A 16922-nucleotide genomic window follows, 5' to 3' on the forward strand; every position below is an offset into this window, starting at 1 on the left:
CACCAAAGTTGGCTTCTATTCACTGGCAGGCATCCCAAGTTGCATTGTGGCCATCGACTGGTCCCATGTGGAATTGGTGGTCCCACATCACAATGAAGTAGTCTACCGAAACAAGAAGCAATTCCACTCCATCAATCTCCAAATGGTATGAGACGTTAACAAGATAATCACACATTGTTGTGCCCGATTTCCCGGATCAACCCATGATTCCATGGTCCTGCGGAACTCAACCATACCACGCTACATGAAGCGACAAGCCTGACAACATTCGTGGCTACTTGGTGAGTAGCAGGTCAAGCACATGGCAGTGTGATTGGGGGGGGAGAGATACATACTCCAACTGGGTGTGATGGGGAGGGGGGAGAGATACATACTCCAACTGGGTGTGATGGGGGAGAGATACATACTCCAACTGGGTGTGATGGGGGGAGAGATACATACTCCAACTGGGTGTGATGGGGGGGAGAGATACATACTCCAACTGGGTGTGATGGGGGGGGGGAGAGATACATACTCCAACTGGGTGTGATGGGGGGGAGAGATACATACTCCAACTGGGTTTGATGGGGGGAGAGATACATACTCCAACTGGGTGTGATGGGGGGGGAGAGATACATACTCCAACTGGGTGTAGCCTGTCATCCGTAGAACAAATGGACATACAGATGTACGCCAATGTCCATCAGGGAAGGCCGCAATGTACCTGAGAAGATCCCACATGCAAGTATAAGATACACAACATAGAGAACAATCCAGGTCTACGAATATTACACATCCATCCACATCCACATTGCACATCATGCCACACCACATAATACACAAATCAGCAACATGGCCTCAAGATGGTAATACAGTATTAGCGCAGCACAACATCAATACAGAAATGTGCCCTTGAATGCATGCAAAGGGATCACCCCTAGCCATAACATTGAACCACACACCTATAGCACCAGTGAAGTGATGCTACACAGCATGGCAACATCAATGTCGGAATGGCAGTACACAAGCAGTGTGGTACCAAATATGCCTGGGCTCAGGGACACCTAAGACATGGCCTCACCCAGGATATGTCAACTGCTGTCAGAGGCATGAATCGGGCATGTCCACTTGCAGGGTCAAGCACACCTTTGCACATTGCAGTCACACAGATCGTCTGCATGCATGCTGGTAGTCATGGATTTCAATCAGAATGCAAAGGTGATTTGTGTGACATGTACATGCCGCTCCAGAGGTGAACAGTAACAGGTCCCCATTCTTCCCCCCATACAGGCGATGCCGGCTATACCCTGAAGAGGTGGCTCCTTACTCCTGTACGGAACCCACAGAACCGGCACGAAGAGGACTATAATCGTGCACATACCCGTACCCGTGTCGTGATTGAGCAGACATTTGGCCTTTTGAAGACACGGTTTAGGTGCATATGCGGGTCGGGTGGCGCTCTCCTGTACGGCCATGAGAAGGTGGCCAAGATCACCATGGCATGTGTCATGCTGCACAATATGTGTATCAGAAGGAATGTGCCACTGCCCCCTGATGTTCAAATGCAACCACCTGATGAGGATGATGATGGTGATGAGGACGGAGGTGACGGGGATGCAGGTCATGCAAGAGGCGATGGCCAGGAGGGACGTGATGTGAGACAGCATCTGATCAACCAAATTTTCTGAGTAACATGGTTTCACTCTGTACGATGGATATGGATAGTAATGCACTGGTGTCTGGGTTGAAGCTCAATATGGACCCTGTCACCAATAAAGTACACATACACAATGAAGAAGTCCAAGCCTGTGTTTTGATTAATCACCAGTGTATTAAGGAATTTCAAGATGTATAAGTGCATGTCCCCAACCTTCCCACCACCCTTCCCCCATCCCCCCACAACAGTCCCGAAACACCCTTCCCCCTCCCCCACAACAGTCCCGAAACACCCTTCCCCCGACCCCCCACAACAGTCCCGAAACACCCTTCCCCCCTCCCCCCACAACAGTCCCGAAACACCCTTCCCCCTCCCCCACAACAGTCCTGAAAAACCCTTCCCCCCTCCCCCCACAACATGTGTCTGGCACAATGTTGTTGTCCAGCTGCACACGTGGAAGGTTGACCCTGCAGTCCCTATTCCCCATTGCCACCACCAGCATTAGGAGGCTGGGTTAACGTGCGTCTGGTGGTGCGCGTGGAGCGGCGGAGGGGGCTTGTCTGCCTCGAACTGGCGGATGATGATGTTGCTGTCTGTCCCAGTGGTGGTGGTGGGAACTGGTGGTCCATCGCGTCCACTATCCGCGTGAGGACCTGCCTGAGTTGGCAAATCTCCCCACACAGCCTGTTGGTGCAGGCTTCAATCGCCTCCCTTGAGTGCCTGGCAGTCTCTGTTATCTCCCCTCTGAGACGGGCAGCCTCTTCCACATGCTGCCCAACCAGCACAGTTATGTCCTCTTGGTGCTGCCTGATGCTGGCCAGGTCAAGGGCACTGTGGCATTCCCGTGGTGTGGCTGCTGCGCCTTCCTCTGCAACCAGGACATCTGGTGAAGCCACCGGTGGGCTACTGGACCCTCCCATGTTGTCCTCGCCAGACTGGCCATGGACACTGGACCCAGGTGTTTGCTGTGGAGTTGCCTCAGGGGTTCCGGGGGGGTTGGGGTGTGCATTTCCATGGGGAAATCTATCGGGTCCTCCACATCTGAGAGCGGCGCTGTGGCTGCCGCCTCACCTGTGGAACTTGTGGCAGCAGAGGGTGGGCCCTCCGTGGCTGGAATCTGTGGTGGGGGTTCACTTCTGAAGGTGGGGCAGTTGTTGCTGGTGTGGACAGCGGTATGGTAGCAGTGGCGCTCCGCCGATGTTTGGCACTCTGCATGGGAACTCTTCTCCCTTTGCCCCTTGATGTAGTGGGGGTGTCCCCTGTGTCCTGTGGCCTTGGTTTTCTCATGGCAGGGGGTGCCAGAGTTGCAGTGCCAGGTTCTTCACTGTCTGTATGTGAGCCTGTCGGGGTCAAAGAGGGGGATGGCATTGGTGACGGTTCAATGTACTTCTGTCACGATTGTCGGTTATGTCTTCTTCTTCTGATGAGATGACAAGTTCTCCCCCTTCCCCCAACTCCTCACCTTCCTCTTTCTGCTTAATCCTTCCGTCCTTATGTCGTGGAGGCTTCTCTTTTTTCTGGTGAAGATAAGGACGCCCTCGATAGGATGCCACCGTGCCACTAAGATAGGGGCAACGGGGGTTATCCTATCGAGAACGCCTCACAGGGGGAAAAAAGCCGGAAGGCACAAAAAACCCCTAGACGTAGTATTGCAGGTGGAGGATCCCAGAAGATGAATTAGCTGAAGAGAGTGCAATCCGATGAGCAGGCACCGAATCTGGAATAAGGTAGATCCAACGGACTCAGGGGAAAATCACAGGCAGTCCAGTAGGCAGGCACAAGGTCTGGCAACAGGTAAGTTCAATGAGATACTAAGGATAATCACAGGCAGTCCAGTAGGCAGGCAGGGGTCTGGCAACAGGTAGAATCAAGTAGATACCGGGGATAATCACAGGCAGTCCGGTAGGCAGGCAAAAGGTCTGGCAACAGGTAGAATCAAGTAGATACCGGGGATAATCACAGGCAGTCCGGTAGGCAGGCAAAAGGTCTGGCAACAGGTAAGTTCAATGAGATACTAAGGATAATCACAGGCAGTCCAGTAGGCAGGCAGGGGTCTGGCAACCGGTAGATTCAATTTGAAAAAAGGGGAAAAATAGCAAGAAGAAAAGGGAGGAAAAAGAAAATAAGGAGAAAAAGGCTAGACAAGGACGAGACCAAGCACTGGGCAGGGTGGAAAACCGCTGAGTGGAAAACAGCGAAACTAAATGCAGAAAGTAAAGAATATCACCAGGAGATGGAGCGGCAGCAACACAGGAGGAAACCCGGAAACGTTTCAACGCGTATGCGACCCGGAAGTGAGGATTATTATACTTCCGGGTCACGGACGCGTACAACGACTAGAGCGGTAAACGGAAGACGAGGAGCGGAAAGCTACGGCGGACCGAACCGCCAGCGATTCCACTTCCGCCAACCCTGCCGCGGCATGACAGTATGCCCCCTCCTATGGAGACCTCCCCCCGGTTTCCCCGGATGAGAGCGAAAAAACTTGCGGACCAACAGTGGGGCATGTACCTGAGAGGCTGGTTCCCAAGAGTTTTCCGACCAGTGATGCCCCTTCCACCGTATAAGGAATTCCAACCTTCCCCGGCGATACCGGGAGTCACAGATTTGGGCTACCTCAAATTCCTCCTGGGTCGAAGTAGCAGGCAAGGGGGTTTTCTTCTTTTTGCGAGACCAGATGTCTGCAAGAAAAGGTTTGAGTTGTGAGGCATGAAACACCGGGTGGACTCTTTGAAGGCTTTTGGGTAATTTTAGACGAAAGGCCACCAGGTTGATGACTTGTGTGACTTCGTATGGGCCCAGAAATTTGGGGGAGAGTTTGGAAGGGTGTGCCCATCATGGTAGATACCTTGTGGACAACATGACCTGAGATCCTACCCCCCAGTCAGGCACCGCTTTTCGATGTTTGTCGGCCTGGTCCTTATATCTCATTTGAGCCTTGCTAAGATTGCGTTTAGCCTGTAGGTGGGCGTCTTTCAACAAGGCGAGAGTGGAGTCAACTGTGGGTAAAGAGGTGGAGACATTAGAGACCGGTAGTATAGCCCAGGGATGGTAGCCATAGTTACAGAAAAAAGGGGTTAAACCGAGAGTAGATTGGAAAGAGTTATTGTAGGAGAACTCTGCCAGGGGTAGTAGAGAAACCCAGTTGTCCTGTTGAAGGTTCACATAACATCGTAGGTACTGTTGTAGGGTGGCATTTAAACGTTCCGTCTGTTCGTTTGACTGAGGGTGGAAACCTGATGTTAGAGCTCTCTCTATACTCAAACGGTTGCAGAGATGTTTCCAGAAACGAGAAGTGTACTGGCTACCTCGATCTGAGATGATCTTCTTTGGTATTCCATGGAGACGAAAGACATCTTTGATGAATGTCTCGGCCATGGCTGCTGCTGTTGGTACCCCTGGTAATGGGGAGAAGTGAGCCATTTTTGTGAAGTAATCGATCACCACCATGATGCATGTACTTCCTTCAGAAGGAGGTAAGTCCACGATGAAATCAGTAGATACAACTTCCCAAGGACCGTCGGGAACAGGATTAGGCCTCAAAAGGCCCAAAGGTCTTAGACGAGAACTCTTGCTGCGAAGACAGGTCACACAGGATTGTACGTAACTGGCCACGTCTTGGCGCATCACTGGCCAATAAAAGTGCCTGTGTAGAAATTCCAATGTGCCCTTAATACCTCGATGACCCGCCAACTTGGAGTCGTGACACCATTTTAATGCCAATCTCCGAAATTCTGAAGTGGGTATATATAATTTTCCTTTCACAAAGTAGAGTCCTTCCTTGACTTCATAGACGAGGTCTTGTGGGTGACTCTCCGACTCAAAACCCCCCTTTGAAGCTTCTTTCACTTGTCTCAAGAAAGTGGACAGAACACCTATTCTCCTCGTCAATGGGAACATAAGATCCGGCGTCCTGTCGGATTCGGTCACATAGTCTCCTCTGCGAGACAAAGCATCCGCAACTATATTCTGTGGCCCTGGGATGTAGGTAATGTTGAAATCGAACTGGGCAAAGAAGTGAGCCCAGCGGGCCTGTCTGGTGTTGTAGCACTCGAACTGTCGCAGAACTTGTAGATTTCTGTGATCTGTTCTGATGGAGAATGGGTGTTTACCTCCTTGTAGGAGATGACGCCACTCTAAACAGGCTGACTTCATGGCCAATAATTCACGCTCTATGACTGAGTAGTTCCTTTGGCTGTCGTTTAGTGTCTTGGAGAAGTAGGAGACTGGATGTTCCTCACCTTGATGTTCCTGCAAAAGAACTGCCCCCATAGCTGATGAAGATGCATCTGTCTCGACGATGAAAGGCCAGTCTTGATCTGGCTGCTGAAGGATGGGGGCGGTACAGAAGGCTTCCTTGAGATTGTGGAAGCTATCCTCAGCTTCGCTGGACCAAAAGAATGGTTTGGAGCTCTTCTTAAGTAGCGTGGTAATAGGTACAATCCGGTGGGAAAAGTTGGATATAAATTTCCGGTAAAAGTTTGCCAGACCTAAAAATCTTTGTACCTCCTTGATGGATTTAGGTGAAGGCCATTCCAAAATGGCAGAAACTTTGCGGGGATCCATGGCGACACCCTGACTTGATAATATGAAACCCAAATATGGGGATAGATGTTGCAGGAAAAACACACTTGTCTATTTTGACTGAGAGGTGATTTTCTCTTAGTCTCTGGAAGACCTCTTTGACATGGACAACATGTTCCTCCGGAGTTCTTGAATAAACCAGTATGTCATCGAGATAGACAATCGTGGTCTGACACAGCAGGTCCGAAAAAAGCCGGTCCATAAAGCGATGGAACACAGATGGGGCATTCACAAGCCCAAAGGGCATCACTTGGTATTCGTACAACCCATAAGGGGTCCTAAACGCGGTCTTCCATTCATCCCCTTGGTGGATCCGGAGGAGATGGTATGCATCCCGAAGATCCAATTTTGTGAAGATTGTGGCGCCATGAACAGCTTGAATAATTTCGGTGATAAGAGGCATGGGATATCTGTCCTTTATGGTCACCTTGTTTAGACCCCTGTAGTCGATACAGGGTCTCAGTTCTTGTGTGTCCTTCTTCGGGATGAAAAACAGTGAAGCTCCAGCTGGTGACTTTGAAGGTCTTATAAGTCCGTTGGCCAGGTTGTTATCCAAATATTCCCGGAGGAAGTGTTTTTCTCTGAGGGATAAAGGGAACATCCTACCAAACGGTACCAGTGCATCAGGAACAAGATCCAGACAACAGTCTTCTGGTCTGTGTGGAGGAAGATCACTAGGCGTCTTTTCTGTTACTACCTCTGTATATTCTTGTAGATGGCGTGGAAGACAATGGATGAGTCTGGAGTCGTAAACATTGGTAGTTTGTACTGTCTCAAACTTTGGTTCAGGCAGACATTCGGATCTACAAAAGGTGGACTGGAAACAGAGTACGTTCTTTGCCCAATCAATGTGAGGGTTGTGCTTTCGTAGCCAGCTTATCCCTAGTATGATAGGAAAATGGGCTGCTCGGATTATGTCAAACGAGATCCTTTCGGTATGTTGCTGGATACATAGTTGTAATTCCTCAGTGGTATGCGTGATCATGCCGGAAATCAAAGGTTCCCCATCCACTCCTTCGACTTTCTGATCCTCCTGTTTGGCCAGACGAGTTATACCTTTTTGCTTAGCCCACAAGGTATCGATGAAGTTGCCGGCTGCACCACAGTCTAGTAAAGCCTGAGTTGGGACTTCGGTCCTGCCTACAGTAAGAGTGACTGACAGAACCATCAACCTAGAATCCTCTAGTAAACCAGAAGAGGCTATTGACAAAGTTGCATAAGGACTAGGAATGGCCCCTCGGGAGTGCGTCCCCATACTCACCGAGGGCGCTCGTTTCCCGAACGCCTCGGAGGAACGTTAGGACAGTTCCGTAACAGATGGTCAGAGGCTCCACAATACATGCACATGTTGCCATCCCGTCGTCTCTTCCGTTCTTCCGGGGTGAGTGGTGCACGAGCAGTACCGATCTGCATCGGTTCTTCTTTGCCTTGGCGTGAAGGTGGTTGAGAAGATGGTATCTGGGCTTCTAAGGGAGGGAGACTGTAGAGTTTGTTCTTCTTTCTTTCTGACCGTCGTTCCGAGAGTCGGAAATCGATCCGAAGAGTGGCCGTGATGAGATCTGAAAAGGAGGATGGACGGTCGATACGAGCTAGTTCGTCCTTGAGTTCCTCTCTCAACCCTCGACGGAAGATGGCATATTGAGCTTGTTCCTGCCAGCCAGCTTCGGCGGCTATCTGTTTGAACGTAGTGATATAGGAGAGAAGATCTGTGTTTCCCTGGCGGATATCTAAGAGGTCCTCCGAGGCCATAAAAGTACTTTCTGTGCGTAGAAATGTTTGCTGCAGCAGGGTCTTGAAATCATTGTAGTTCTGCAGCACAGGATTTGGCTGATTAACCAAAGGGGTGGCCCACGCCAGGGCATTACCCGTCATATGGGTAATCATGAATCCTACTTTGGCATGATCTGATGTGTAGGTCTGCGGACGGAAGGAAAAGTGAAGATTGCAGGCATCTAAGAACTCCTTGACTCGTTTCGGTGATCCATCAAACTTGCCTGAAACCAAAGGGTATGAAGGTAGGTCTGCAGAGGGTCGCTCCCTTTCATTCATTCTTAGTTGCAATGCTGTGTTGGTTGTCTTAAGATTCTGGACCTCCAAATTAAGGTTTTGGACTGCGGCTACTAGTTCCTGAACTTGTTGGGGGGTAGCCATCTCAGTTTCTTGTTGGCGTTGCAAACTGTCACGATTGTCGGTTATGTCTTCTTCTTCTGATGAGATGACAAGTTCTCCCCCTTCCCCCAACTCCTCACCTTCCTCTTTCTGCTTAATCCTTCCGTCCTTATGTCGTGGAGGCTTCTCTTTTTTCTGGTGAAGATAAGGACGCCCTCGATAGGATGCCACTGTGCCACTAAGATAGGGGCAACGGGGGTTATCCTACCGAGAACGCCTCACAGGGGGAAAAAAGCCGGAAGGCACAAAAAACCCCTAGACGTAGTATTGCAGGTGGAGGATCCCAGAAGATGAATTAGCTGAAGAGAGTGCAATCCGATGAGCAGGCACCGAATCTGGAATAAGGTAGATCCAACGGACTCAGGGGAAAATCACAGGCAGTCCAGTAGGCAGGCACAAGGTCTGGCAACAGGTAAGTTCAATGAGATACTAAGGATAATCACAGGCAGTCCAGTAGGCAGGCAGGGGTCTGGCAACAGGTAGAATCAAGTAGATACCGGGGATAATCACAGGCAGTCCGGTAGGCAGGCAAAAGGTCTGGCAACAGGTAGAATCAAGTAGATACCGGGGATAATCACAGGCAGTCCGGTAGGCAGGCAAAAGGTCTGGCAACAGGTAAGTTCAATGAGATACTAAGGATAATCACAGGCAGTCCAGTAGGCAGGCAGGGGTCTGGCAACCGGTAGATTCAATTTGAAAAAAGGGGAAAAATAGCAAGAAGAAAAGGGAGGAAAAAGAAAATAAGGAGAAAAAGGCTAGACAAGGACGAGACCAAGCACTGGGCAGGGTGGAAAACCGCTGAGTGGAAAACAGCGAAACTAAATGCAGAAAGTAAAGAATATCACCAGGAGATGGAGCGGCAGCAACACAGGAGGAAACCCGGAAACGTTGCAACGCGTATGCGACCCGGAAGTGAGGATTATTATACTTCCGGGTCACGGACGCGTACAACGACTAGAGCGGTAAACGGAAGACGAGGAGCGGAAAGCTACGGCGGACCGAACCGCCAGCGATTCCACTTCCGCCAACCCTGCCGCGGCATGACAACTTCATGCAGAATGCATTATTCATGCAGTTGTGAGCATTGGGACTTGATTGGTAGGGATGCAGGTGATGTGTTTGTTGAGTGGGTCATCCATGCATAGGTCTGTGTGGCACTTGTCTCTGGTGATGCGTGCATGTGTGTGTGTTTGGGTTTGGCACTAACATGGCCAGGGTTGTATGCATGTATGGATGTTTGCGCATCCATGAGGTGAATCTGGGCTCACATTTGGGGGGACCTCAACATTCACAGTGCATACTTTCATGTGTCCACTCACCTCCATCTGATGTAGTTGCCACACCATGCTCCATGCTCCCAACTCCCTCAATCAATTCAACACCGATCATGTTGGCGCAGGTCTCGTCCCACTCCTTTAATTTTATAGGCGAATCGGCTCCACCTCCTGTGGCCATGTTGCGGTTCGCAGACAGGATGCTGCGGACTCGGAGGCGGAGGTCATCCCACCGCTTTCTGCACTCCCGGACAGTGCAGGTGGTGGTGCCCACTGCACTCACTTTCAGGGCAACCTCTGCCCAGATAGCCTTCTTGCGGATCAGGGTCTCCCGCCGCATGTCGTTCGCAAATACCACGTCGGCATTCGCTGCAAGGGTCTCAGTGAGCATTGTTAGCTTCTCGTTAGTGAACTTCTCCTTGCGCTGGCGGTCGGTTGTTTTTTTAATAGCCTTATGCATGGCGAGGGTATCCTTGTGGCTTTCTAATAGCAAAGTTCTCAAAACAGGTCCAGGGGGCACAGGATGGCAATGGATTGTGTTTTTAAATATGGCCGCCGTGCTCCTTCCCATTCCTGTGCGATGACGCTATTTCCGGTTCCGCTATTTAACGGTGACCGCTAATTGCGGTGACCGATAATTGCGATGGCCGCTATTAGCGGTGACCGCTGTTTGCATGTTGCGGGAGGTCGGAAGTGCTATCAGCGCTTTCATTGGTGCCGCTAAGGGTCTTTTTGGGGTCTTTAGTGACATGGTGGTAGGGCCATTACCGGCATGGCACTATGCTCGTGTCCGCATACTCGTAATGGTACGCTATTAGCGCCCTCTTGCCAAGGCGGACACGTTAATAGCGCCATGCCGGTAAATTACGATTTTTAGCGCACAACGTGTAATGAGGCCCATAGCCTTAGTTTTCTCCAGCTCTCTAAGAGTCTGGAAGAGTTTACTCATATTGTTTTTATCTCAGTCGATTTGGTTATTCAGATACATGCCTTTAGCTAAGATGATCTCCTTTTTATTAAGCTTTTCCAGAGATTTCCATTTATACCTGCTTCCTTCTGATTGATCTTTCAACCAAGCTCTTTCTGGCCTTCTCTTTTCTCTTTTTTGATCCAGCAATGCTAGGGTTGTACCATTTCTGGTTGTTACACTTCTCCTTGACCGATTTTAAGCGTAGTAAAGTGATTTTCAAATTCTGTTACCAAATGATCAGGATGGTCTGTGTCCTTCGTATAGGCCATGAAAGTATCCAGACATAGCTTTAAGTATGTTTGTTCATTCATCTTTAGATCGCCTGTAGGGTCTTGATCTTCTCCAACATTGCTGTTTGGATTTTGGCGCACCAGGCCTCCTCTTTGACGATGATGTTAGAGGCAGTAGTTGGGGATTCCAATTCCCTCAGGATTGTGAACATCTCAATAGTGTTGGATTTAGCATTAGCAATTATCTGATTGTACATGGTCGATTTTGCTGAGATGAAGGCTTGTCGGTATTGTTTAGCTTTCGCAGCAAATATCATTTTAAGTGATGCTGAGGGTGTTTTTTTCCAATTGGCGTTTGTTTTACATAGCTCAGTGAGTTCTGTCATTTTTGGCATTTTTTTTATTTTCTAGGAGCTAGTGAGGCAACTGCATTAACTGCAGGCTTGTGTAGAGATCAACTAGTGTGGAAGGGTCGTTGGAGTGCAAGTGTTGGGATTGGAGAGCTTGCAGTAGAGGCGCAATGCTATGCCTTGTGAGATTTCATGAGATGCGTATCCAAGTTTGGGGCAAGGATGGACAAGCATGTGTGGTGATCTTGAGGAAGCAGACTATATGGTGGTCAGACCACAGTCAGGGCATGATGGCAAGGATGGTTACCTGGCGGTTGAAGTTGGCTACCCAGTCTAGTGTGCAACCTTTTATGTGGGTGGGATTCTGGACACAGTGTCAGAAGCCAAAGGTACTGTGTGAGTTGGCAACAGTAGATGCATACAAGTCTGACAGGTCGTTGCGACCCATGTTAAGCTCTCCTATGAGGATAATTCTGGAGGTGGGCCTAATGTTATCTCCTACAGCATGTGTGAGGTCCTCTTCAAATGTAAGGATATAGCCAGGGGGTTGAGACACAAAGATTGTCATGGTGTCAGTGTGTGACAGGGACAACCTAGCAGAGAGGAGGTTAAAGTTGTCTGTCATGGGTATTGTGTTGTCTTTAATGGGGATGGACTCTTTGGAAATCAATGCAACGCCACCACCTCTAGCGGATGGTCTGTCAGTCCTGTATATGACATAGCCAGAGGGGATGGCAAGTGATAGTGCAAGGTCGGCAGGTGGGTGCAGCCGACCTCTAACCTCCCACTATATATACACTGCAACTCTCGCTCCCCTTGTACATACTGTATATACTGTCTTCTGTGCTTTTTGCCTATTCTGTACAAACTGCCCTTATTACAACATACTGTATATAATGTATGATACTGTACAGCAATGTAACCTAAGCTGAACAAACCTCTTGATGCCTATTGCGCCCTGTCCGGCGCGCATTATAAATATTAAAACAAACAAACAAACAAGTTTCCGAGACGGCCAGGAAATCTAGGTTATGGGTGCCGATGAGGTAATTTATGTCAAGGGCATGTGCTGGTATGGATCTGGGATTGATCAGGGCCCCTTTCAGGAGATTGGAGGGTGAGTCTATCTTGTTAGGTGCCGAGAGTGTGTTCGGGCTTAGGTTCGTGGGAGCCAGTGGGTTTGCTAAGACCTAAGAGGGCCTTCCCCTATCTGGTTGAGAATTATTGAGAGTTTACAAGGCTGTGACTGGATGCACTTAGGAGGCTGGGTAGTCTATACCTTGCATCTAGGGCAGGTGGTATTGTGTGGGGGGTCTGGTTTGGTAAAGGAGATGTTCCAGTGGGGTCTCGGGGACCTAGCAGGGTAGGGAGGCTCACCCAGTTGGCTGTTCCTCATCTGCCTAGTTTGAAGGCGTGATGTGGCTGGGGCTCGGCTGGTTCTGGAGCTGACCCTACTGTTCTGATGTGCAAGATTCATGGGAAGAAAGGCATGGCAAGCCATGTCAGTGCACTGTTGGGCTACCAGTCTTGCTGACCTCAGATGGGTAGTGCCAAGCTGTCTGATTAGGCAAGTGGATACCTGGAGAGGGTGAATAGCTGTGGTGAAGACTACTGTGGCTCTCTTCCTGAGGACAGTGTTAGGTAGATTGGGGCAACATGGATGAGTGAGTGGGTGATACTGGGGTGTGGTTAAAGGTGCATTGAGGTTGGTAGGTGGTGCAAGCTGCGCAGGGCCGGCAGGGGTGGCAGTCTGAGGTGAGAAAGGAGGCCAGGTGTTGGTGTGGGATTTCAGGTACAGTGACAGAGGAGTTGTTTCCGGCAGGCAAGACCCCAGACTGAGTCTTCAATTGTGGGATTGGCAGTGGTATATAGTAGTCAATTAGACTTAATCTCAGTAGGTTACAGTGTGAACTGTGTGGCAAGGGGTATGTGGCGTAGCATACCAGATGGGGCGATGGCATTGGAGCAAGCATTGTATAGCCGCACATATGGATTTATATTGCTGGCATTGACAGGATGCCTGGGGTCACCATTAGGGGGTGCCGCAGCATTAGGCGATGCACTCCCTTGAACAGCGGCATTTCCAAGTGGGTGGGGTGGCTAGGATGTAATGCGGGCAAGTGGGAGGAAGCGGGCGGGGGCTGGGGAGTGTAGGCACCCATTCCCACACGATACTCCAAACCAGGCAAATAATGGACACACACCGCTAGGAAATGAGACCAGGAGATAGATTGCCAGTTGAACAAAAGTTTATATCAGATAAATAGTGCACGCAGAGAACTCTGCTGCCTTGAGAGCGCTCTGCCAAACATTACATGGACAACACTTTATAAATTCTGAAAACGTCACTAATGACGCTTCACCATAGGAGCATAATACTACAACATGATTGGCACACCATATAGATACATTATGGGAGTATATGAGCCAGCCAAACAGGATTGGTTGGTAGCTTGACTGTTCAACGGGCAGCACGTAGGTCAGCTGGGCTCGTCTCCCCAGGGTGAAGGTCAGACCACAAGATGCAACATCACTAACTAATCTATCGAAGGACAACAGGAACTGAAGACATGAGACAAATAACCATCAAAGCTGACATTAACGGTGGGTGCTGTAAAGTTCACTTCACAAGTTTTTGGCTAGTTTAACCTTTCCACCCGAGGACTCATAAAACACGGTACCCTGACCCAGGTGCCCACCTTGTTTTGTTTTGTTCTACCTGATGCCTTATGATACGAATCTACATGTGCTGTTTCTACAGTAGATATATGCTGTGAGGGGATTAAGACCTGTGGTGGGTGCTCGGCTGGGCCACTACGAAGGGCTAGATGTGTATCTGCATCAAAAGGGCAGAAGGGCATGGGCTCTGTAAGCTATGACTTTAAAGATGGGGGTCGGGGGAGCACAAGCAGGTTTGTGGATACGGATGGGCGCACAGGCCAGGGTTCAGGGCAGTGAGCTCATAGGAAGGGAAAGAATACTGTATATTTGCAACAATTCATGGCTGGACTTCCGTGAGAAATAGGTTTGCGGGGAGCTGGCAGGAGATGGAGGGGGAGGCTGGGCTGGCTGTGTGCAGCGCTGGACTGAGGGAGAGAGTGGTTTTAGAGATCATTGTGCGGCCTAGCGGAGGTGGCATTTAGCGTGGCACAAAATGGAGTCTGTATGCCTCACCAAACGGTGTATTTTTCCATCATACTTGTTGTTAATACTTGGTTCAAATCATACAAACAGATAAACGTTTCATTTCACGCGGGAATGTCGAGGGCTGCAATGTCGTTACAGCAACCTAAGGGATCAATACTGTAGGCTGCAGGTACAATGGGGCCAGATACATCCACAGGTATTATTGGCATACCTTTCTGGTCACGGCCACGGCGCAAAAGGATCATTGGGACCAGCAGTTCTTGAGGATTCTGGTAGTTCGTAGCGGGGAGCTAAGAAGTGCTCCCTCTGGCCCTCTCGGCCTGGACAGGCGCAGACAGGCAGTGTGGAGTCTGGCCTTCAAGAACGGACAGCTCCACATGCCGGCTCTGCTGATTGGTGCAGTTTTCATCACAATCAGGCCAATCCGAGGCCCTTTTGATTGGAACTACAGTTCTTGCTTCGGTGGCACCCGGGAAGGGCTTATTTGTGTTAATCCTCACAGCGTCGGCCATCTTTGGCTGTATTAGGCCTGCATTGGATTCCATGAGCCTCGGTGTACAGTGCAAGTTCTTTAGAGTTCTTGCATACTGTGGGGGAAGCTTCTCCTCGTTTCTTGAATGCCTCAATAACATATTTTTGTGAAGGAAAATAGTTTGACAATATTGGCAAATAATAGAAAAGGAAGGAAAAGGCAAGTACATAAAATAAAGGGTGGGAAGGTGAAGTATGGGGTAAAGTTGTGAGTTAGGGAAAGAGGAGACGAAATCAGAAGGAAGTTAAAATGTAAGAATTGGCATAAAGGGATGTATTTAATATGAGGACGAGGGTGAGCATTAGAGTGAGTATTAGGGTAAGTCCTGGAAGGAGGGTTATGTATGGTACGAGGAGAAACCATATTTTAAAAAGGGGAAAATGACAAATTCGTAATAAAAGCTCTTTTTTACGAATTTCTCCCAAAAAAAGACCAGCTTATTGTTAAATTTCTTTTGGTATTGTATGTCTAGCTAACTAGGTGTCAAAGAATGTTTCTCAATAATGCTGAACAGTGTATGGCCCAGTTAGCTTCTGAGCTGAATTTTTTATTGCACTTTGTTAGTTACTTTCTTAGAATGCCAAGGAAGGCCTGACACATGCAGCGTGGTGCCTACCTAAAGTGATTTATGCACTGCTCTTTGCCAAGCACAGTAGAGTGCTTCCCTAGAATGCCAGCATGTTGTGGCACGGCAGGCATGCTTATGTTCCAAACAGTTTTACATAGCACAGCTTGCTTATCAGGGCTCTGATTCACCAGTTCTGCAATGTACTCATTTTGTTGGGGTATGCTCTCTTAGACAAAGGTCAGCTGGTACGATGAGCTCATACATCTTGTCCTGGATATCATTTGGTTTTGTCTCTGCCATTCTGTGACCCCTTTCTCCTCATTCAGTGCAGGTTTTTTGTTTTTCCCACAGGAATCGGGTGTTGTCCGTGCTAAGCCCAGTTTCACTGTGAAGGAAAAGGGGGACAAGAAGCGGGTGCAGGTGAAGGTGTACTCCAGACCATACCACAGCCTGCAGGGGCCAAAGCCTGACATTGTGATTGGTGAGTACAGCATGGTGGCATTAGAAGGGTTGGCACTGGCAGGCCCAATGACTTGGCAAAGGATTCTTCGCATAGAGTGGGTGCTTTAAAAAAAACAAAAAATATGTTTTTAAGAGAAAAGTTTAGAAATCTAGTTCCACGTGTGACCCCTCACTTTCCATGCTCAATCAGACATACACAGCCAATGAGCTGTTGGCAAACCTCCTTAAGCTTATTTTAAAATACTATTTTATGGCATAGGGTGTGTACATGCATCCTGTTCAGAGTGCCCAACTCCCATTGCCCATATCCATCTAGCACAGTAGACATGGACGACTTAGCCGCAGTTGTTTTATTTATTTATTTTTCCATTTATAAAGCGCACTAAACCGACAGGCATCAACGTGCTGTTACATCAACCAGTTACTCAACATGATATATTGCAAAAGGACAATAGATCATACAGAAACCAAGGAGTCTATTTAGGCAAACATCCAGGTTGTTATTGATCTCTGGAAGGTCCAGTACGATTGCTCAGTTTAGGGCCCAGCTCAGGGACAGTGGGAGTAGGTTCCACTTTTTAGTTAGTATCCATACATACAGGATTTCATGACAACTCAGGTCCTCTGCAAGTGGAAAGGTACCTCAAGAGCTGGCATGATTTCAGACCGAGTTGCCTTTCTACAGATAGATAGATATTGCAGGCTGAAATCAGGGGGTGGTTGGGGAGAGGAGCGGATATTTTGGGAAGAGAAAGTATTATGTTCACATAACTTATCTCAACTGTCAGTAGATCAAGCAGCAAGCCTTAAAGGGAAATTGGAAATTGAGGATATTCGCCAGGTGATTTCGAGACTGACTGTAGGTAAGTCAGCTTGCATGGACGGACTGCCAAACGAATTTTATAAAGCTCTTCCCGACTCTGCACTGCAACTTTTATGCAAAGTTTATAACAACGCTTTTGAGTCTGGCTCATTACCAGATACGATGCGGCATGCATTG

The 16922-nt window shown here is 48.9% G+C and overlaps 1 protein-coding gene across 1 annotated transcript in view; it reads left to right on the forward strand.

Annotated features, from left to right (window-relative positions):
- ZMYND15 (zinc finger MYND-type containing 15) overlaps positions 1-16922 on the forward strand; it is a 349574-nt gene that overhangs the window by 246812 nt on the left and 85840 nt on the right. The window contains exon 11 of the mRNA XM_069612228.1: positions 15812-15941. Coding sequence (XP_069468329.1) covers positions 15812-15941 — 130 coding nt within the window. The remainder of the gene's footprint in view (positions 1-15811; positions 15942-16922) is intronic.

The sequence above is a fragment of the Ambystoma mexicanum genome, chromosome 1p (genome assembly GCF_040938575.1).
Source record: "Ambystoma mexicanum isolate Mex_15411 chromosome 1p, UKY_AmexF1_1, whole genome shotgun sequence".
Lineage (NCBI taxonomy): Eukaryota > Metazoa > Chordata > Amphibia > Caudata > Ambystomatidae > Ambystoma > Ambystoma mexicanum.